The 22758-nt window shown below is 40.2% G+C and overlaps 1 protein-coding gene across 2 annotated transcripts in view; it reads left to right on the top strand.

Annotated features, from left to right (window-relative positions):
* The first annotated feature begins 627 nt into the window (after positions 1–627).
* Positions 628–22758, top strand: part of EPSTI1 (epithelial stromal interaction 1) — an 83026-nt gene continuing 60895 nt past the window's right edge. Inside the window, exons 1-4 of one of the 2 annotated variants that reach the window (XM_045811027.2) lie at positions 628–947; positions 17078–17136; positions 18796–18879; positions 22106–22179. In XM_045811027.2, the coding sequence (XP_045666983.2) occupies positions 769–947; positions 17078–17136; positions 18796–18879; positions 22106–22179 (396 nt within the window). In that variant the 5' untranslated portion in view covers positions 628–768. The remainder of the gene's footprint in view (positions 948–17077; positions 17137–18795; positions 18880–22105; positions 22180–22758) is intronic. The other variant, XM_045811028.2, reaches the window with a different exon arrangement.

Below are 22758 nucleotides of genomic sequence, written 5' to 3'. Positions count from 1 at the left end.
TGATTCTGATGTGTCTTGGGTTGATCATGACTATCATAATGCCCGCTATACAAAAGTGAGAGACCGCTCTTGCCTCCCACGACCTGCATTGTAGGAAGCAAGTAAACAAATGCTAACGCCACTGCCACCGTGGTAACTGATGCAAAGCAAGAGCTTGCTTCTCCTCTTGTGGGTTTCCTTTGGTTTTTTATTTCACTGTACACTTTCTGTAACTCGAAGTATTTGCACAACCACCAAACAACAGTCATTACTGATAAAAGGCAAAATTTTGTTTGGATGATTTTATTTACTCACCTGATCTCTGGTGTCCGAAGGTTAATATATTGTTCATGGTCTCAAATAGCCAGCAGTAACCACAAATTAGGGTTACCTGTTAAACAGTCCCTAGAGTATCTTTCAGGATTCTGGTTCCCTTGTGGCTATGGGCTCACAAGGTGTCCGTGGCTGGTGACAGTTCTCTTTATGCTCTAAGGTGGTTGTGAGACCTTAAACCGACTCACTAATAAGGGCCAAGCCAGCTCCACTCTCCAGCCTCCAGGGCGGCGCCGTGGGAGCTGTTACCTGCGATAAGGTCAGAGGGCGACTGAATAGAGCTTCAGTGGGGAAGTCCTTTGGGGCGGGCGCAGCTGCAGCTGGTAGCGGGAAATCGAAACTCAAGCTGTTAAAACCGCTGCCCCTACTCTTCGGAATCGCATCTCGAGACTCCCTAAGCGTCCCAGCCCTCATCCCTCCCGCAGTGGGCGCCCGGGAACCCGCGGACTCAGAGCTATGTTCACCCGCACTCGGGTGGCGGGCTCCGGGCTCGGCGCCTCTTCCGCCCCCCGCCCGGCCGGGGACCCCTCTGGACGGCGCCCGGAGCCAGGCCAGCTGCGAGGTCCCAGACCGGGTTTGGAGGCGGCGCCCCAGAGCCCTGCGCAGGAGAGCCCGGGACTCCCGGGCCAGCGGTTGTAAGTATTTAACGACCTGTTTTGGGGGCGGGACCCCACACCTCAAACATACAAGCACTTTCTCAGTCACTGGAGTTTGAAACCACAGGGACCCAGTAACAGGGTTTTTGAGAGAATGCAGCTTTATTTGCCTACACACAAAGCATTCAGAAATTATTACCTTATAATTTGAGTGTGCCAGTCTGCGGGTCTTTACTGAATGAGCTCCCGTTCCTTTCAAGGACACTGCTTTCCTGATTCTTGGGACTGGCTACAGGATTGAAAAGACCTGGTAGAAATCCCCCGAGCTTCTTACTAACTTTCCAGGTATCTCCAGAACTCACTCTCTTTAACTAGGATGAAAAAAAATTTTTTCCTTCCTGTTTTAAAAAATCAGGGCCTTAAATGATGCCAGGGTAGGGGCGGGGAGGGAATGTGTTAGGGGGTAGAGGATCCAAATGCAGCCTCTGGGAGCACGCTTGCATGTCAACAAAGTTCCCAAATAAATCACCTCTTAGGACTAGAGCAGTGAGGCTGGGTGAGGTCGAGAGTGGCTGCAGGGTTTCCTGTCCTGGCGTGGGTAGGTGCTCTATGCAAGAACCGTTACAGGTAATTTACAGGTAACTTGGTCTTCGGTTCAGGGCCTCCAGTCGGTACCCCGGAAACATTTGCTATCACCGACAGGTGATCCTCTCTTTCTTCCCAATGGAAAGAGCTTCTTTAACGCAATAGTATGGTGTACACAGTGCTTTTGAAGTTCTGCCTTTGTGGATTGGAATTGTCCCAGTGGTTTCATTTTCATTTCCCCCCTTTCCATCAACTCCTAGTCCCACGAAAGACAGTTGGTTGCTAAGGAACCGTATATAACCTTATGACCAGTAAACAGTAGATTTTCTTTCATCCCTTCACTTTTGAAAGAATTCATAAGTACTGGGCTTTTAATATTATTCAGCTTAGGGTTACCGTAGATGGGGTGGGCGACCTGGGGGATTTCAGTTGGAGATTGCTTCATTTCTCTCCTTTGCAGAATGAGAGATGTCTTGCTACAATAGACATTCATTAATTTCAAGTAATCTACATTTCAGTAAGCTGTAGCATTTACTGTAGTAGAGATCATGGGCATACAGTCTTGCGTTGATGAACACCCTTTATATGTCTTTTTGTTTTATTAAAGAGCATCGACTTAGATATGATCATTTAGTTGCAAGCTCTTATCAACTCATAGTAGTGGCTGCATCTGTTTTTATTTTATTGTAGATTGCCCCCAGAATCTTGCTGGATGAAATTGCTCAGAAAGGGGCAGTTTTCTAATTAATTGTCCAGGCCTCAATTCCTGAAGACCTCGCTGTATACTATTTTGTGATTTTTAAGATTTGCCAGTAGACCATTAGAGAGTACATGGGAGAGTTCAGTTAGCTTTCCTAGAACTAACTTATTTATTTAAGATTTATTTATTTGAAAGGGAGAGAGAAGGGGAGAGGGAGAGGAAAAGAAAGTCTCAAGCAGACACCACACTGAGTGTGGAGCCAGACATGAGGCTTGATCCCAGAACCTTGAGATCATGACCTGAGCTGAAGCCAAGAGTCAAACACTTAACCAACTAAGCCACCCAAGTGCCCCTAATTATTTATTTTTAAAAATATGAACCAGTTGCAATAAGTAGAGAATTATAAGAAACATCCCCCTTCGGGTGTTTAATATCTAAGATCTTGTTTGGACCGCTCTGAATTCTTACACCTCCATCAGTCATTTCTATTTATTCCCACTTGTCTCCTTTAATAGAACTGGAAAACTAGGGAAAATGGTTGCCTGGTAAATAACATTTTAGTAAAATTCACACACACACTAAAAGCCATTAAGAAGGGGGTTTAATTTGGGGTGCCTGGGTGGCTCAGTCAGTTAACAGTCTGCCTTCAGCTCAGGTCAATGATCCCAGGGTCCTGGGATCGAGTCCCACATTGGGCTCCCTGCCCAGTGGGGACCCTGCTTCTCCCTCTCCTCCCTGCTTGTGCTGTCTCTCACTATCTCTGTCTCTCTCTCAAATAAATAAATAAAATCTTTTTAAAAAGGGGGGGGAATTTATTCATTTTTTTAATTTTTGGAGAGGAATTACAGCATTTTCTGATGGGAAATAAGGAAAAAGGAAGTATAAAGTGCTTAGTAAGCTTCATTTGTTCACTCTCAATATGAGCTTATTTATATGATAAAGATTGAAATTTAACCTTGTGTTGTGTGCACCCTTCCATTAATTCATCAGGGAAGCGCCATGCAGGCATGGGAGCACGGGCTTTGAGGACAGATGCACTTGGGCCCACATTCTGATACTGCCAATCTTTGCTCTCTGAACATCAACATGGTGCTTAACTACTTTATGCCTCAGTTTCCTCATTCCGTAAAATGAGATAATACCAACCTGTGAGGGTTTCTTTGTTTTTGCGTGTGTGTATGCATAAAAGGTAATGTCATGCCTGGTGGAAAGGAAATGTCCAGTAAGTGTTGGGTGCTGATAGCCTTGAATTCATTTAACAAATGGTTATTGATCAAGTACCATGCTGTCACCCTGAAGTGGGGTGTTTGTACCTTGTAAAAATAACACTGATTTAGAACACCTACTTACATATAAATATAAATAGAGATTTTAAGGCTATCTTTTAAAAATTTAAATGACTCTGAGAATCTCTAATAGACTCTAAGGCAAGGCTGTGGTCTAGACTACATTTGGATTTAAGTAATTATAAGTGCTAATTCATATCGGCTTTCCCAATTATTTTTAGTTGATTTTTCTCTTGTCCCTAAATATCATAAGCCATCTACACAGATTTAAAGAGAAAAAAACTCATATATACTTCAAATCCAAAGTAACACTTTCCCTTTCAATATTTTGCTTTTTTATAAATATATCACACTCACTTATAAAATATCTAGATAAATATAAGAATAAAACGTGGGTTTTTCTGTAAGGGGGTTTTCACCTGACTTTACCCAATTCTGGGCAATAGGCCCTTGTCTGTGATAGCAACACAGGGTTCACTTCATTCAGAGGCTAGCCTCTAATCATGCCTGGAAGTGGTGCTTTAGCTCGATGCTGTTTAAAGGAAATAAAAAGGTATTCTGAAAATGAACCTGTAATGTGGAATTTTGCTGTTCAGTTAAGTTTACATCAGATGAACTGAATTCGTATATAAATTAACATATTTGCGGCCTACTTTATACTAAGAACTGAAGACACTTAAAGATGAGCAATAATAATAGCAAACACATGTAATGCTCAGTGTGTGAAAGTGCGTTATAGGTCTTATCTCTTCCAGGCCTCACCACAACCCTATAAGAGGATCTCTAGCTCTGGATATTTAATTAAATATTTAGGAACAAATAACTACTCAACAGAAGATAAGCCCTTATGTAGGTTATAGTCTAATTGATGGGGCACACGGTGATTAGATAATTACAGGAATGACTCTTCATATGTGCTGTAAAGGAAAGCCAGGGTCTGAGCTAGTCTCAGGAGCAGGAGAAGTGTTCCCAAGAAGTGATGTCGGAGCTGCAATCTACAGGGTAATTAGGAGTTATGTGGGTTTTGTGTGTGTGTGTGTGTGTGTGTGTGTGTGTGTGTGTGTGTGTGTGCTGACATCCTACATTATTCCAACACCAACCAACTTCAGTTCAGTTCTGACACTACCCAGAGTTAGCACAGACCCCACGGGTTAGGGCCCAGTCTGACAAGACTGCCCCTGTTTCAAACATCAGCCACAAATGCCATCCCCAAACTACCCACACTTCTGCCTGGCTGACTACAAATGTGGGTGTTTCCCTGACCTCTCCTCCCCCAGTTTGATAATTCACTAGAACGAATCACAGAAATCATGGAAACTGCTATATTTACCTTTACAGTTATATTATAAAGGGTACAATTTAGGAACAGCCGAATGGAAGAGACACGTAGGGCAGGATATGGGGGTGGGGTGCTGCACAGAACTGCCATACCCTGTCTGGGTGGGCCACACTCTTAGCACTTTGATGAGCTCACCAATCCTCAGTCCTTATTCAAGAATATTTATTTCAGCTCCATTACACAGGCATAATTGATGAAAGCCTTGGCCACTGAGTTCATCACTGAACTCAATCTCTAGCTCCTCTCCCCTCCACAGAGGTGTTAAAGGGGCAGAACTGAAAGTTCTAACCCTCTAATCATATGGTTGGTTTTTCTGGCAAATAGGTTCCATCCTAAAGCATTCTGGGGTCATCTCATTAGCATATAATCAACACTCTTATCACTTGGAATCCCAAGGATTTTTGGAGTTCTGTGCCAGGAACCAGGGACAAAGACGAAGTTTTTATATTTTGTTATGCAACAGGAGTTTATATAGCCTCTGTGGCACCCAGGGAAACTTGCTATCCCGGTCTCCTTCAAAAGAACTTACTGTGGGAAGCATAGTTGCATAGTCCATTGACAGTCCCAGCTGCCACCTCTTTGTCCATTATACCCTTTGTTCTGAGAGCACGTTGATTCTGCCTTCTTCCAGCCAGTGTCTGAACATTCCAGGATACTAGTGTCAGCCTATTCCTGGCCCAGGTGGGACTCCTCTATTGGGCAACTTTTGCCAGAAGGCTCCCCATTGAACTAGCTAAGATTTTCGCAGAGCTGTACAGAGGTCTGAGGCTTTTCCCACTCAATCCCCCTCCCCTCTCTGCTTTCATAGGTATCAGGTCTGCTCTTGTTCTTAAGGCTTTCATGGCCTACCCCTGCTTGTTCCCCTTTGGTCCTTCACAAGTATTCTTCCCAATAAACCTCTTACATGTCTAATCCTGCCTTGATGTCTTCTTTTTTGGAGGACCCAAACCGACACAGCCTCTTAGACACACCATACCCCTGGTTACAACAGCTCAGACACTATGTGTGTTGAAGTGCTTTATAATTGTACTGGAGAAACCCACTCTTTTTTCTTATTTCCTCCCTTTGGGGCTCCAGTTTCCTTATCTCCTTTCTCAAACTTCATAACATTTCCCAGTTTGCTGTGCTCCAGGGAAGGGAATAACCCTGACAACTGATACTTTTCTTTCCCTTCATCCTTGAAGTCTCAAGGGACAGTGAAGGGAGAATAAAGGATGGCTTGGTAAGATGACTAATTAATGGCCAATTCCCAATTTTTCTGTCTTCCCCCCGTCAAGAGCACTGTGTTACATTAGTGTTAAGCATTTTATAAATAGAAGGTGGGATATAAAGTGGAATATGTCATAACACAATCATTAAGTTATAGTGTTCAATTTTCATGAACATCACTATCTAATAATTGTTTATTCTGAATCCTGAAGTATAATTTCTTATGTCCAAGACAGATCATCAAAAACTTCTTAGGTCGTTCTTGACACACCTCATTTCAATCTGAACTAGCCACATAAAATAGTCTTAAATTAAGTGCAAGTTTTTACAAACTTATGAGAGCCTATAAGAACTGCTCTATTTCTTTTCACTGCAATGCCCCAGATTTCTCTTCTGAATCCTCATATGAGTGTGAGAAAATAAGCTTTTGCCTATAGATGTTAAATGGCATGAAAGCATCGGGCTATTACTCCTCCCTGGGGATAGTGAGCTGAATAATGACGAAGTTCCTTTTAGTGCTATGAAATAATAGGACCTAGGAAGCGAAAATCTATGATTGATTCCGATGAGTAATCTTCTTGATGGCTTAATATAGATGGCTATTCATTAGAGAACTATAACTCAGTCTTCAGACAAGGCTCATAAGCATTCAGAAAGTTTGTAAAACAACAGATAGTGTTTAACTCTTAATGATAATTATATGGCTCGATGAGCTTGTTAGGTGTCTCAGTGATTACTATATTCTAGCAACCTAATCAGTAGAACTCTACCTATTTGACTTATTTTTGAAATGAAAAATGTGGCAAAGCATGCCAATACTGTAGTAGCTTAAAGTAAATTACTTGTGACCTAGAATAGTCAAACTGGGTACCCCGAGAGAATAAAACCAGAATAACAATCAATAGCTTGAACTCTTACGTCTTGGACTCTTAACCATATGCTAGACCTTGTACTATACATGTCATGTAATTCCTTTTTCTCATCACAGTAAACACTTTGCCACGTTACAGTTGAAGAAACTGAGTCTTGAGAGATTAAATGATTTTCCAAGGTCTCATGGCTTTTTTAAAATGGTAGAACCAGCACTCCAACCTGAGTCTATCTACCAAAGTCTAGATACTGCACATGAGAGGGAGCTGGAGGAGGAAGTGGTAATACAGCTGGGTATGTTCCCATCAATCATCATATTTTCACTTCAAGAAAATAGATATTCTATAGGCTAAAAGGAGTGATACTATAGAAACAGTCATGTGACATTGACAGCTTTAAAATTCTTTGGATAGAGAAGTAGTTTATATGAGTCCAGTTTCTGTGGGGATTCTGTTGTCTCTGGTGCTTGTCTTCAATGACAGTTTGGCAGGCTTGCATTCGAACAATTCTCTCACCATCCCTGTTTATGAGCCACCTAAACAACGTCCTGCCTTCTGGTGATCTTTCAGACTTCTGACCATAGGCCAGAGTAACCAATTCGTTTGACATTCATGATCTAGGACATGTGTAGGTATATATGAGTTTATATATAACAGGAAAAAAATTCACAACCCTCACCCTTCCTTTGTGTGATGCACTCTGACATTTTCTACTCTCATTCATTAAAAATAAACCTGTTAAATTGGTTTCATGACCCATTAGTGGGTTATCTGTATGGCGTGAAAAAAACGTAGTTCTGTGCATGGCAGAAGAAATTGCTGGAGTGGATGGAAAGAAAAGACATTTTGGTTTGCTAAGCTCCAATTTATCTTCCTGTTTATACAGGAGGGTAGAAATCATGGTTCTGTTTAGGACAAATTTCCAACTTTTCTGCACTAGATTTCACTCCTCCGTATGGAATGCATTTGCAGTCTGCCAAGTCTTAGGGAGCAATCATTTTTGCTCAAATACAGTATCAAAAATGAGTGGGCATGTCTCAAAAAGTCTTTGATAGCTGAAACAGTGAAACAATAAACCAACAGGATGATGAAAGCAGGAAAACGCATAATACCTCTAATAATCAGTAGAAGCATAACAGAAATGAGAAAAAAAGAAACTTAGTTCAATTACACAGTAAGGTGATTTAATTCAAAGTCAGTAGAGTGCTGTAAGGTTATACATATTGTTAAGGTTAATTGCATCTATTCAGAATCTATTTGAATCTGAAACAAAAGCTTAACAGGAAAAAAATCATCAAAGGGAGAAGCCTGCATTTGAAGGGTCTGTTCTATATCAGAGAATCAGCTAATGATGATCTTCCTTTGTTCTGTAATGTTTGTAATCCCCCCCAAATATGAACACTTAAAAGGCAATCCGTTAAAGTCCTATAGAAAAACTAAAGACATTTATCATCATTAAAACTCAAGGGCTCATATGGCCCAGTGTTTGTTTTACTGTGGCACCAGAGAATGGAAATCCTGTGCTGCCCAATCCTGAAAGAAAATCTGATCTCCTGCTTGAAGTCATTATTTTAAATATTTCCTCATTAAAAAATCTTCGAAATCTTTTCCCCTGATTGTAAAAGCTAAGTTATATCTGCTTGTTATAAAAACTCAAACATTACAAAAATAATATAGAAAGTAAAAGTCCCCTGCAATTCTAATCTTTAGAAATAAGCACTTCAAATAGTTTGATATGAAGACATTTTATTTTTAAAGCATAAGTTGTGCTCTTTGATTTTTTTATGCAAAGTAGAAAGTCTTAGAGCCATTATGCTTTTTGACTTCTATTGCCAATAGAAGGTGACAGGCAGGAGAAGATACGTTCTCAGCTCAGTCAAGTCAAGATTAGTTTCAGCCTTTCTCTGCCTTCCTTGTTCTGTTGAGGCCCTCAATGGATTGGGTGATGCCCACCCACAATAGGAAGTGCCATCTGCTTTACTCAGACCGTGGCTTCAAATGCTTACCTTTTTCAGAAACATCCTCATAGATGCACCCAGAAATAGCGTTTAGCCAGATACTGGGGTAACCTGTTGCCAGATCAAGTTGACACAGAAAGTTAACCATCACACCTGGACTCTTCAGAAATGTTAGTCATGAAAAAAGTCAAGGAAATGGTCCTGGATCACTGAAGTCTATAGAGACGTGTCAAACAACAGGCATGTGTAATCCGTGATTGGATCCAGGATGTGGTGGGGGTAGGGAAGAATATTCTAAACACTGGAACAATTTAGAAATTTGAATATAGAGTAAATATTATATTAATTCCCTTGGGTGTGATAGTTTTTTTAACATGTAAGTGGGGGAATGTCTTTGTTCTTAAGAGATACATGCTGAAGAATTCAGGGTTATGTTACTGACTCTGCAGCTTACTTTCATATGATTCAGAAAAAATAAAGATGAGGAAAGTAAAAGAAATGTGGCCAACCATGAGCCATTGGTAAATACAGGTAAATAGTAGATGGGTTTTCATTTTACTAATATTTTAATTTTGCTTGTAGGCTTAAAATTTAAGATAAAAAATTAGGGAAAAAGTAATTTCAGATTATTCTAAAGTTCATTGTGCCTCTTTCTTTTTTCCTTTATTCTTTTGGGATCTGGAAAAATTAAAAGGAAGTTTGTCATGGAGCTGTATGCTTAAGATTTATACAGCTTGTCCTAAGTGTATTATAGCTCAATAAATAATTTAGGGAAAAAAAACCTGGGCTCAGAACCATGCTATCTTTTATGGAAGACTATTTGCTAATCTTTAATGAGCTATTTATCAACACCACTTTATTTCATTCAGTGGTTCTTATTACTCCTAAGACACGGATCAAAGAAAAGAATCAGGAACTAGGATATAGATGTTAGAGACAAATGCCAGAACCAGGGTTGTAAAAAGACAATTAGCAAAACTAAATCTCATAAATTTGGAAGAAGATGGAGCAAAGAATTCAGTCACAGCATGAAAAAGGAGATGTACTGTGACTCAGGGCTACGTTTTATTACATATGGTGAAAGAGGTGTCATATTATATATATATATAGGTTATACATAATTCTTTTATTACAATTATATGTAATAGATATCTGCAAATAGGTATCTGAAGCATAGAGGGCTTTATATTTTTCTCACCTATGAAATAAATCTGAAGGTAGTTAGTCTAGGGGTGATGTAGTACAAATAGCAGGCAACCATAATAGAACATTTATTTTCTAGCATTGTTCTGAGGACTTTATATCTGTACTCTAAGATATACATAGCTGTTATCCCCGTTTCACAGGTGAAAAAACAGAAAAACTTAGTAAGTTGCTCAAAATTGTAGTTAGAAAGTAACAGAATTAAGGTTTAAAACCAGGCACCTTGGCAATAGATTACAACTAATGTGGTGGTTTTATAGTCATAGGGCACCAGATGGCTTTTGTCCTTCTGTTCTGCCATTTCTGATGCATGTCTTCCGTATTCAGTGCCTCATTGACCAAGATAGCTGCTTGAGCACCAGCTACCACTTCAGTCTTCTAGGAAGGGGAAAGCAACAGAAGAGCCTTTCCTGTCTGTCTCCATTTGAAGGAGCTTTCCTAGAAACCTTCTCAATAGCTTCCACTTATGTTTCAATTTCCCATAGCTATAAAAAAGTTTGCGGACTGTAGTCTTTTAATTGGGTACATTGTCAACCTGAATAATATAAAGGTGCCTTAGGAGAAGGTGAAAATGAATGGATGGGTAGAGCCAGCATCTTTCCTAGTGTGAGAATTGAGGAGAGTCAAACATAAGAGCAGACATTTCTGGGATTTCAGAAATGCAAATGGGATATCTAAGGAAGAAAAATTTAAACGTAGTCCACATTCCTGTTCAGAGTATTGATTTTAGAGGACTATTAGAGTTATCTTCTGGATAATATTCTGTGCAAAGCTTTATTTTTATGCTTTGTTCATCCTGCAGGGTTGTTTATAATAGTGAACAATTGAAACAACTGAAATAGTTATGTGAGAGGTTATGTTATGCTGTATCCATGTTGTGAAGTGCTATGTAGCCATTTAATATTAAGCTTGTTACATGAATAGTTGGGAAACTACTTATAACTGAAGACATAAAATTGGACTTAAGATACGATTGCAGCTGTGTAATAATAGGTACAGAATATATACTGGACAGAAATTCACTCAAAGAAAAGTAATTGTGGGACTGCCTGGGTGGCTCAGTTGGTTAAGCATCTGCCTTCGGCTCAGGCCATGATCTCAGGGTCCTGGGATCGAGCCCCACATTGGGCTCCCTGCTCTGCAGGGAGCCTGCTTCTCCATCTGCCTCTGTCTGCTGCTCCCCCTGCTTGTGCTCTTTCTCTGTCAAATAATAAATAAAATCCTAAAAAAAGTAGATCTTTGAGGGTTGGGATTATGAGCAACTTCTCAATATTTAAAAAATATAATTTGTGCATTTTCATCTATAAGCATGTTTCTTTCAAAATCAGAAATAAAAGATGAATTTTGTTTTTAAATGTTCTATGCAGAGATTTAGATATAAATCCCTCATGCCTTGCATTCCTGGTTTTCTACTTTAAGTTATAGATAATCTTGAGCAATGCTTAAGACATGTGGACATAATTAGATCTTAATAATAATAATAATAATGGAAAATGTACAACCATTTGGTAAATATGTGGTTTTTATGCAAATGCCAATATCCTTATCACTAAGCAATTCTTTTTTTTTTTTAAGATTTTATTTATTTATTTGACAGAGAGAGACAGCGAGAGAGGGAACACAAGCCGGGGGAGTGTGAGAGGGAGAAGCAGGCTTCCTGCTGAGCAGGGAGCCCTATGCAGGACTGGATCCCAGGACCCTGGGATCGGGACCTGAGCCGAAGGCAGATGCTTAACAGCTGAGCCACGCAGGCGCCCCTCGTTAAGCCATTCTTAAAAGAGTGTTTATCCTGAATATTCTCTTGCTGGAAAAGACAGTCCTGCTTGGGCCTCTTCCACCCTTATATGTCTTGCTGGGTGTGCCAAGACAGCACACCAGACCATTTTTTCATCTGGACTATTCCTCAAGGTTGTTGTGTAGCTGGGAACTTTGAGGGATGAGGTGAGCTTTCCCCAGAACCAAGATCAGGCTTGCTTACTACATGCTGTAAAAGTGGTGGATTCCTCAGCTGTGTTCCTCACCTGCCACGCAAACACGCTGTGTGTGTGGCATCTCCCATGTCGCCCTCAAAAGACCCAGAGCCCGAGAGAACAAACATTAATTACTGCTGCTCATGCCATGTGCTGTGCCATGAGTAATAAAGTCTTAGTCTCTGACCCGGGAGTCTCATGGCTTTTACCAGCACCTCTGAAACAGTAACAAGCTCACTATTAGGCTAAGGTTAGCTTGTTAGGTTAAGATTAGTTTGGAAGTAGGCTCAAATCAAATCCCAGATCTGATATCTTTATGTTCTGAAAATAAGAATGCCTTATAGGTATTTTTACCAAGGAAGCAATTTTATACATTTTGCAAGTATACCTAACAGTTGGCCCCCACCCATCTCTACTCCCATCATTGGTTTTTGGCCTTTTAAAGATGATCTTTAAAAGATGATGATATGTTTAAAGAAACATATAATATTATGTTTCATATATATTCTTTGTATCTTTAGAGTGAATCCTTCTTGCTTTCCTCATAGCTTTTATCATTTATGTATCTACTGTTTTAGGTGATGAAATGTGACATCTTTCAGGTCTACCCTGTATGGTTGTGCAGGTTGGTAACTATACAGACTTGCCTGGCTAAAGGGATCATTTGGAGCTGAAATACATGCCAAACCATATGGCCTAGTGTAGGGTTAGCTCCACCTGAAAGAAGGGGCACATTTTTCTAATTTGCATAAATTTACCACATCTCACTGAGTGATGAGCCTACATAGGGGTGCTGGATGGATGGGTGTGTATGTGTGTATATACCTCTTTAGACTTTTCATGAAGATATCCTATGAACAAAGGTGCAGATGACCTGTCATCTCTTGTTTATCTTTTCCCCCTGGGTGTCTGTTTAGCCCTCCGGGATCTATTCAACTGTCCAACAGAAGCTGTGAATTAAAGAACTGACCTGCTTCACATCAGCCTCTTGTATGTGTAGACAATGTTTTGGGCTCTGCAGGTTTTGAGACCAAAGAGAACTCATGAGCCCTTCTACACTGGAGTTGTGGAGTGCTGGATCAGAGTTGGTGTAACAGGTTTAGAGGTTAAGGATGATTTGCTCAGCCTGATCTTGTCATTTTTTGTTTTTCTTGGGAATGTGGTCTGTTTATAAAAGAACTTTCGGCAACCTGAAAGCCTCAAAGTTTTGACTCATTTTGGCTAAAAGCAGTAAGCTTCAGAAGCCCATATTAAGGTCATAAAACAAAAACCAACATGAAAAGCCATAGCTAGAAAATAAACCTCTATCCAGTGCTTTTGATTAATCAAAAAATGATTTTTTTTTTCAAGTTCAAGCAAGGTTAAGATTTTCTTGAACTAGGAAGATCTCAAACTAATTTTTTGTAGGACGGTAGACTACATGTCTACTATTCTGCTTGGAAAGATCTGTTTGCTGCTTAATCTTCTACCTCTTTCTGAATTTTTGCTCTTGACTACGTTTCTTTTTCAGTCAAACCAGTGTTGTTCCTAATTAGAAATTTAAATTACATCTGCTGCAGTTTGTACACACCAGGGAATATATTTATGTAATACTTTTAGCCAGCCAAGATATTTTTCATAACTTCAGCATAACATTCTTTCATAGAGTGCTTATTGATGAGACGTTATAAAAATTGTGCAAGAATGGACACGAGAGAAGCAGTTGTGTTGCTCAGGAGCGACCTCACAGGAAAAACATTCCTAAAATATATTTTTCTTTTATATATTTATTTTTTTTATGGTGCAAGAGCACATTTTCCTCTTTTTCTTGCGCTATTCTTTCTATGTTCTCCCTTAGTCTGTCTCACGGATGTGTGCTGTTGGAAAATGAAAAGAATCCTACAAATTGTGATATGTCATTAAATTCCAATGAGGTAATTAAGGAAACTCATTTTCAAAGATATACATTTATTGCAGTGACTTGAATGTTGCTTAATCAGGAAATGCCCAGAATACTAAATATAGGTAGGTTGGGCTTGTCTAGATCAGCCTCTTTGAGAGTCAAATTGTTGAAAGGGAAGACATGCAGGTTAAAACAGCAGAGGCCCTTGCTGTGGGTGGAAACTAATTGGCTGAAAACATGAATAAATTATACTTGTTACTCATGTCAAAAAAAAGAGAGGAGATAAGGGAGGACTATTTGTATCTACCGAGGTGTTACTTCTGCCACATGATTAAACAAAAAACAACAAAAAAAGCAGATCCTTAGATGTAGGCTCCTCTTCCTATAGCAAGTAAGAGGAATAGAAGCTCAATTACTTGCCATGCTTTCTTCTGAGTATTGTGTTTCAGATTTGGCATGTTCAGCCAAGAAAACGTTACTGAGAAGGTTGCTAAGGAATTCTCTAACATGAAACATTTATTACTGAGACCTCTGTCCTTGAGCCTGGGGTTATGTTAAAATGCTTTCAATTAAAAGGCTCTGAATTTATGGTTGGATAATTCTTTCCCTCTTTTCATGGTCCTGCACTGTGTCTGGGTACTTGTAGGCTACATGTATTGCAATAGATTGTAATTCTAGTCCTAAAACTAAAGATTCTAGTATGATGTTATCAGACTTAAACTTACCCAGATTAGATATCATAGAGTAAGATCTTTTACAAACGGATTGATTTTTCTTTCCAAATCTTTTCATGAAATTTGCGTACGGGAGGCCTGCGAAACTTGGAAAATTCTCTTTGCAGCAGCTGTTAGTAAAGTCCTACCAAAGAAACACTTCTTTTGCCATTTCGGATCCTATCTTTTAAACTTCAGCTTGCTATACTTCTCTGAAGATTTCTACACCTCTGGGGCCTTTGTGACTCTCTCCGACCTTGGCTGTCTACTTAACATCATCCTACTTTCACATTTGTTTGGGTATTCTTGTGGTGTGCTCCTGTGGCTTCATAAATTGTTTCAAACTAAAGTCTAAGCTCTGTTAAAGTGGTTGGTGTCTGTTTTTTGGTATTTCCCCTCACTCTTCAAAAGCCCCTTAACTCAAGTCCATAAATAGGCTCAGTTCAGTAGAGTACTCTGGAAGTCTATCAAGGGGGTGGAGATAAATGGCAATTATACTGTATGCTTTCTGTGTTGAGCTGAAGTGTTAGCTGCAGACACCCAGCTGGTCTAAGACAAAAGTCCTGGGTTTGAGTCTAAGCATCATCACTTAATTAACCTTGTGGCCTATGGCTGATGATTTAATGTCTATGTCTTTATCAGTGATTTAATCCCTAAATTCCCTTAAGTCCAAATGTAAAAGGATAACTTGATTGATCTATAGCAGTGGTTCTCACAGTGTGGTCCCTACATCAAGAACATGGACATTACCTGGGAACTGTTAAAAATGCAAGTTCTCAAACCCCACCCCAGACCTCCTGAATCAGGGACTCTGCACTTTAATGGACCCCCCAGGTGATTCTGAGGCAAGCTGAAGTTTGAGAACTACTGATCTTTGTAGAGGCAAATCCCTGGTACGGTGAGAAGCTCTATACCATAATGTTAGTGGACATTGAGGATTATGCGATCAAGTCACTCTGGCATTTAAATCCACTACCTTGTGTTTCATCTTGAAGGCTCTGTACAATGGCTCACCACTGCATCATATTCAAGCGTGCAGCTATTACACACAGAATTGCAGCTCCCAAGCTCCTCTGAAGTGCTGGCAATTGAGGAGTGAAAAATCTTTCTTAGGGTGAACAAAGAATATGGAATGGACAAGGGATTAATTTCCAGTAGCAGCCTCCTAATTTTGTATTCATAACGTCATATGCATGTGAGCCTGCAAATGCAACGTCTGCTGATATACATTGGGTAATTGGGCATCTTGCAGCCCCATTTGCATGCAAAGGTGGTTGTACGCTTCCCATTTACAAGTCTAAAATTAAAGCCCAGTTTGAAGCAGGCTGAAGTCTTGCTGCTAGAAAAATAATGAGATAAGGAAGAAATGACTTCTGTTAATCAGCACTTTGGCCTCTACTGTTCAATCTTTGCTAATTTGTCCTTTAAAATTGTACATTCTATGTTGAAGAGAGAATTCTAAGAGTATCTGGGTGTTTTTTTTTTAAACAATCCTACATTTATAAGCTGATTGTGTTTATCCATAGCTTTTCCCCTAAAACTGGACCCACACATATGCTGCAGTCTGTTGCTGTGCTAGATTTCTGCTCTGTGAAGTATTCGTGCTCTTGTGGGACCACATGCATCATCTCAAAGAAGAGCCCCGCCCCCCCTAGATTTATAGACTGGCTCTGGGGCATCATTTCATTTTGGTTCAGCCCACATTCATCAAGCAACTACTTTGTGCCAGGCATTGTGTCGGAGGCTGGGTGTGTACAGATCAGTCAAGTTTCTGTCCTCAAAAGCTCATGATACTGTAACAGCTTCCTGGTATCTCAGTGTTGCGTATTTTTGCTTAAATGAAGTCTTCCCAGATCCCCACCTTGTGAATTAAAATGCTTCAAGGATCCTTCTCTGATTATGTTCTACCGGTGTCCCCAGAAGAATAGGGGACCTAGTGGACCCATGCCTGGAAGAGTCAAAGCCCCAAAGCACAAGATTGCGGCCAGATGGCCAGTCAGATGGGTAATGGCAAGAAGGTGGCTGCATTGCAAATGGCCTGTATTTCCAGTCGGTGGGAGCAAAGAATTCATGAGTGTTTTCTGTACCCCCAGTGTGGGTCACAATGGCAGAGAATGCCCATCTAAAGCCCTTTCAAAGGGACTTGCCCAGAAATGCCACCTGGAGGAACAACAGATCGCTACAAAGACAGTTTAACAAGAGCCAATTGTGAAGCAGTCACTTGTCAGTCTTCACCAACTGCTTCATATTTCTGTATTTGGCCATGTGCATTTGTTTTCACTTTGACAACTAGATTGTAAGCTCCCAGAGAACAGGGCTGGGTCTTAAGAAGACTATCTTTCATGGTACTTATGTGGTGGTGATGATCATAAATATACGAGCAGGAAGGATGTCTGGAGGTTTATATGCATTAGTAGCTTCTCGTGGTAATCAATGTTTTTTCTCTTCATTCCAGCACAGGCGCATATACTGTGATAGCACCAAATGAAAACCGAAGAAATCAGATACAAAGGAGTATGTATATTTACTCAATCAACATTAGAATGCTTCTCATCTTCTTAATAGAGTAGGATTGGTTTACTTAGGTTTGTAGTATTTTTATTTTCTCATTTATATAGACTTAGACTCACCAGATCTTATCAAGTTTTTTTTTTAACTTAAGCTGCTTTAATTATATCTTTTAAAATTATTCTATTGTTAGTGCTTCTAAATTTGTTTCTCTATGTTAATAGCGGAACTCATTGTGCAATTGTAAATCTCACATTTCTGTTGGGCTTAAACTTTTTCACATCTATTGCCAATAAATCTAGTTCCCAGGAAATTGGGCTGACTATGGACTATGAACACTTAGGAGCAGATGAATTATGTGAAATAGATCATGACCTAAGTTGTCCCTTTCTTGATCTGTCCTATCCCATCCCTTCTTAATGGAATTTTTCTTTAACCTCTGTGTTCCCATAATTCTGTAAGTATCAGAGTCTACCCTCAGCTGTTTTTATTTGTGTACCTCAGTTTCCTTGTCTAGATTACAATCTCTTTGAGGGCAGGGACTAACCTTACTCATTTTTGGGCTCCTTGTATCTCGTGGGTATGTAACATATTTGACTGAAGTTGTATGGTAAAATAAATGCTGTCATTAAAAGTTACAGGATTATACCTGAGAGGTGGATGGAGAACTAAAGTCCCACTAGTTGACAAAGAAGTTATGAGGCTTGTTCAAGTCAAGCTTTGGGGCTAGCCCTGACGTTCTCTGCTCTCCTTTATTGGATCTTGGTAGGAAATTTAATATTGTGGCTGAGAATGGACCTATAGGCACAACAGGAAAGCGGGTCTCTAAATTAGAGACTTGGGTCTCCACCAGACAGGTAGCACCCTGGGTGGTACACCTGCATCAGTGCCGAATACAATAATCACAACTATGCAGAGTGATTGTCAGTACTGCCAGCAGGTGACCAACCGAATCCTAAAGGTTCTGGCATTTTACAGGCTTTTGATTTAAATACTTTCCAGGTATTTAAAGCCTTAGTGTGGTCTGGAATTTTGGGATGCTTCAGCAGTTGCTTTTTTTTCCCTCTAATAATTAAAAACTACCATATATGGACATCTGAAACAATCAGGTCTAAGGGGGAGAGTCAGACGTGCACTGGAAGAACGGAATTAGTATCTCTGGCACCCCCTGCTGTCACACAGAGGGTATATTTGGGGAAATAGTTCACCAAGAGGAGGATTTCTGCCTGGTGGTATCCAGCTCAAGGAACCCAGGAACCCTCACCCCTCCTAGTTGCAGTAAGCTTGGGAGTCATTTAAAATACAGTTAATATAGGCATCAGAATTCTCTGGGGATATGTTTACTGTGTGTGAAGAGTTCTTATTGACATAAGAATTTTCTCGTTTTGTACACGTTCTCTAGAGGAAATTAAAAAAATTAATTTGATGTAAGGTTTTAAAAATGCCAGAATGAGAGGGAAAACTAAACTTCTTTATTTTAGTGGGAGAAAGTGCCTGGGGGGGGCAGGGTGACCCCAAGGGGCGGCTTCCTTTCCTGGATATTTTGTCCACTTGTGCTCGCATGTAGTTAATTGCCCTCTGCTGTTTGTTCCTTAGGCTTTCAAGGGACCTGTTTTCTTTTCACATTCTAATAATTGATGATTTGACATTTCTCACCTGGTTTAGTTGCTGAGAAAGAGCTGGAGAGTCTTGAGAAGTGGAAGGAGCAACATAGAGCAAAGCCTGTTAACCTGGTGCCAAGGCGGTTAGGTAAGCCAGCAAACCAGGTGCCTGAATCTGGGAGGACAGGGCTGAGGGATCCTGTTAGCACCTTGCCTACACCTGTCTTTGGACGCACATTATAGGTTTTTGGGGTCACTGTGCTGCTTGGAATGGAATGCATTTAAAACTGAAACTCTTAGGTATGCAGGTATGTTATTGTTTCTGATTTTCTGCAAGAAGCAAATGTACGATGCCACAGTTATGTGGGAATAAAGTGATGGCTTAATTGCTGAATAATTTAGAGCCTCTTAGATGATGAGCTCTGAAGAAAGCTTACCTGGGGCGCTGCATATGCCTCGTCATAGCACTAGTCGGGATGGGAGTAAAAGCTAGCGCAAGCATATTAATCCTGGAGGTATTAAATGCTAATGGGGAAAAAAAAGAAGAATGGCGATTCAATTCTAAAACTAAGATGAGAATGAGCTGGGGACCCGGTGGTGGGTATAAAGAGAACACGACCTGTGTTATCATTCTACAGATAGACCTTTGGGCCTCTGGAGTGCATGCCAGTGTGTTGAATTGTGTGGCCTGCCTTTGCCTGGTGTTTGAATCATTCAACAGGGATGCCACCTAATAGGAATCATTCACGTCCTTTCTTCTCTTTTCTCTTCCAGCAGCATCTGAGAACTGAAAGGGCTGGATACACCATTCCCAGAGATTTAGTTAATACAAATGCCTTGGAGTCAGGGGCTACTCGTTGTCGCAGTAGTTCTAGAAAAGTAGTTTTTCCAGGATATAGGTTACATAAGCTAATTTGGAAATCACTAAATGGGTGAAAGTAATGGTGTTACCACCATCATTCCACTGTACTTCATGAAAGGGGTTAATCTCAAGTGTCACCTTTATGCTGAATAAGCCATATTTGAAGGGTACAACCAAGAAACTGCTTTGTCCTTCCTAATGGGCCCCCTCAAACCGGCTATGTGGGACTAGTTTTTCCCATACTCTTTGGATGAAATTAGATCTTTTTGGTCTTTCTCAAATGAAAGCTGTCCAGCTAATTCTAGGCATTAAACAATGTCATTTGGTAATTAATGTTCAGTCTTAGGTACTAGTCAAAACTGTTACTAATGGAGATTAAAGCTTCTTCCCTGCTCCAGCCCAGGACTATTCTGGGTAGAAAACTAGCAAAGGACATGGGATGTGGCTGAATTTTTCTCTACTGACTCCTCTGTTCCCAGATTCTGACCCCTCCTGGGTCAAAGGAAGAGAGAGAGATAAGAGGGGTAGGCTCTGTACTGTACAGGTCCTGGTTTCTGAAAGTCTTGGTGAATCCTGACTGCATTCCCACCCCTCGGGTTCTTGGAGTTCTTCAGAGCCCCCTTGCCTGCCATCTATCTCTCACCTGGATTTCCCCGGTAGACATGACATAATTTCCTGCTGGCGTGCTTGGCTTCACCACTGGCTCTTAGTAGGTAGACTATTTTTGTAAGGTTCCGTTATTCCTCCAGGTGGCCCACATGGCCAAGTCCTTTAAGATGGCTTTAGATTGGCATTCTCTTTCATGACATCCCAGATTGGGAGCACAGGAAACACTTGTGCATCCTTTCTTCCCCTCAAACTCTGGGAATACAGACCATTTACCATGCAGCCACCTCTTCTTGATGACCTGAGTAGCCACCTAATAGCAGCCAGGTGCATGTAGGCTTTGACTTTTCTAGGTTTAGGTCCACTAGGTACTTCAGTCTCTTGGGGACACATTGAGTTCTCCAAGTGATTTTCATTAAATTTCTTTTGCTCATCTTGACATGAATATTCCTTCTTCCCCCAATATACATACAGACAAAATTGAATTCACAAAGACCTCTTTCCTCTGATTTCTACCTCCCTTTGACCTATCCAACCTCTTTTATAGGCTGAAGGCAATTGCTACTTAAGGGTCTCCAAACTGTTTTTCAGTTACCCCTTTGCAGATCCTACTGAGGGAGCCAGGCCCCTTACTTTAGAATTTGCAGCGGTTGGTACCTATTATCTTGAGGCCTTAGCCAATATGAGTCTCTGCAGCTTTCTGTTAATGATACATGTAGGAATGGTCAAGGTTATATGTATGGGAGGAGGCTGGGGGTAAAAAAAAAAAGTCAAGAGTGTATTAAACTTTGAGACGAGTTTTGAACAAAACCTTCAAATTCTTAGGCATCTGACTTTCTTTATTTCTATTAATTCTCAACTCCTCCCCTATTCCTCTACCCTTTAGAATATTGCAATAGTTATGGGAGATGAAGACAGTGGCTGTAACATTAGATAAAAGATTCAATAGCCCTCACTGTTTCTTTCCTATTCCCCAATCCCTCACAACAGAGACTGAAGGGCCCAAACCAAATAGGCCTTATATATCTTCTGGGACTCAGAAGAAATGTCTCTATGGTGTTTTTATCAGTTCAATTACAAAAACTACAGTGAATGCAAATTGTTTTAATGCTTCTTCTGTGAGAATGAATCTTGCAGAGAACTGACAATTTTAGTGACCAAAGCACCAGAGAATTATTTCAAAGGAATCTTTATAATACACATACCAAGCTTGCATAAACACTGAGAAATCCCTAAGCAGCAATTCTTAGATGATTGTCAAGCTGCAAAGATTTCTGTCCCCAAATTATTTGAGGTTTAGGAGAGAACAGGCAGATAATCTAACTTCCATATTTTTCTCTTGAATACCTAAAAAAAGAATAATAAATAGTATTCACAATTACTAACTAAAATATTCCCATTGTAGTTTTTAAAACTGGATTATAAAGACTATGTATTTGCCTAGTGGCAAGACCCCTGAGGAGTTCCTGCACTTTGATACTAGAATATGGGGCAGTAGAGTCAGAAGAAGAAAAACAAAGCATCACTGATCATCATCCTTAGTAGGTTAAGGAATGGTCATAGTCAAGCAGGAGGAATGTTCTAGAATTTCTAAAACAGGCACTATTTCTTGTTATTTAGCATGGACCTTTAGGTGTAATTTCAGTCTAAGTGAAGACTTGAATACCTATGTGATTGTCCTCTTCTTTCAGGAATATGGCACCATACTCTGACCAGCTCTGTTTCTCTTTTAAGAAATTACCATTCTCTAATATCTTAGCAAGAAAACTGGTCATATCCTTATTTCCAGGGATATGAAAATGTTAAAGAAATTCACAGTGTAGACTTATCATGTATTAATTAGTCTTTGAAGGCTGACATTTCAGCTTAATATTCATGCTTCACCTTTGTGACTTTTTTTCCATAGGTGGAAGCCAATCAGAGGCTGAAGTCAGGCAGAAACAACAACTCCAACTGATGCAATCTAAATACCAGCAAAAGGTCAGATTCCATCTCTTTCAGTTTAATTTTGGCAAGGAATTTGAGTACCTTACCAGGACTTTTGATAACCATGGAGTAATACAGTAACTTTACCAAAAACATAAAACCTTTAAATCAATTGCAAAAGGAAACTCTCAAAATCAAAGAAATCGGGAAGAGAGAAGCGAAGAGACAAATATCTAGAATTCTTATCCAAGTCATAGGTATCAGTCAGCAGGATCCTTGATAAAGGGATTTATTGTTTATAGCTTAACTCTACCATGGTTTGAATGTTTTGTTCCAAGAACATGGATTTGTTTACCCAATGCCAGTCATGAAAGTAGTAAGAAAGATTTAAGATGCCAGTGACTTTTTAAAAAAATAATGAACTCTATGAGTTTTATAGTAAGGAAATATTACCTGCTCTTTCTCCCCCCCTAACCCGGGACGGGGGTGGGAAGACAGAGACCAAGGAAGAAACACAAGGGATTAATTTCACGGGCAGGGGATACAGCCTGACCATTCTCTGTGATCTAAGTAGCTGGAAGCGCCAACCTATCATCATGGCGAGGTATAGCACAAACAATACTATAATTTGCC

The sequence above is a fragment of the Ursus americanus genome, chromosome 10, assembly GCF_024610735.1.
Source record: "Ursus americanus isolate L20-20 chromosome 10, mUrsAme1.1.p, whole genome shotgun sequence".
Taxonomy (NCBI): Eukaryota; Metazoa; Chordata; class Mammalia; order Carnivora; family Ursidae; genus Ursus; species Ursus americanus.
Note: the sequence above shows the minus strand (reverse complement) of the source record. Positions and strands in the feature narration are given on the sequence as shown.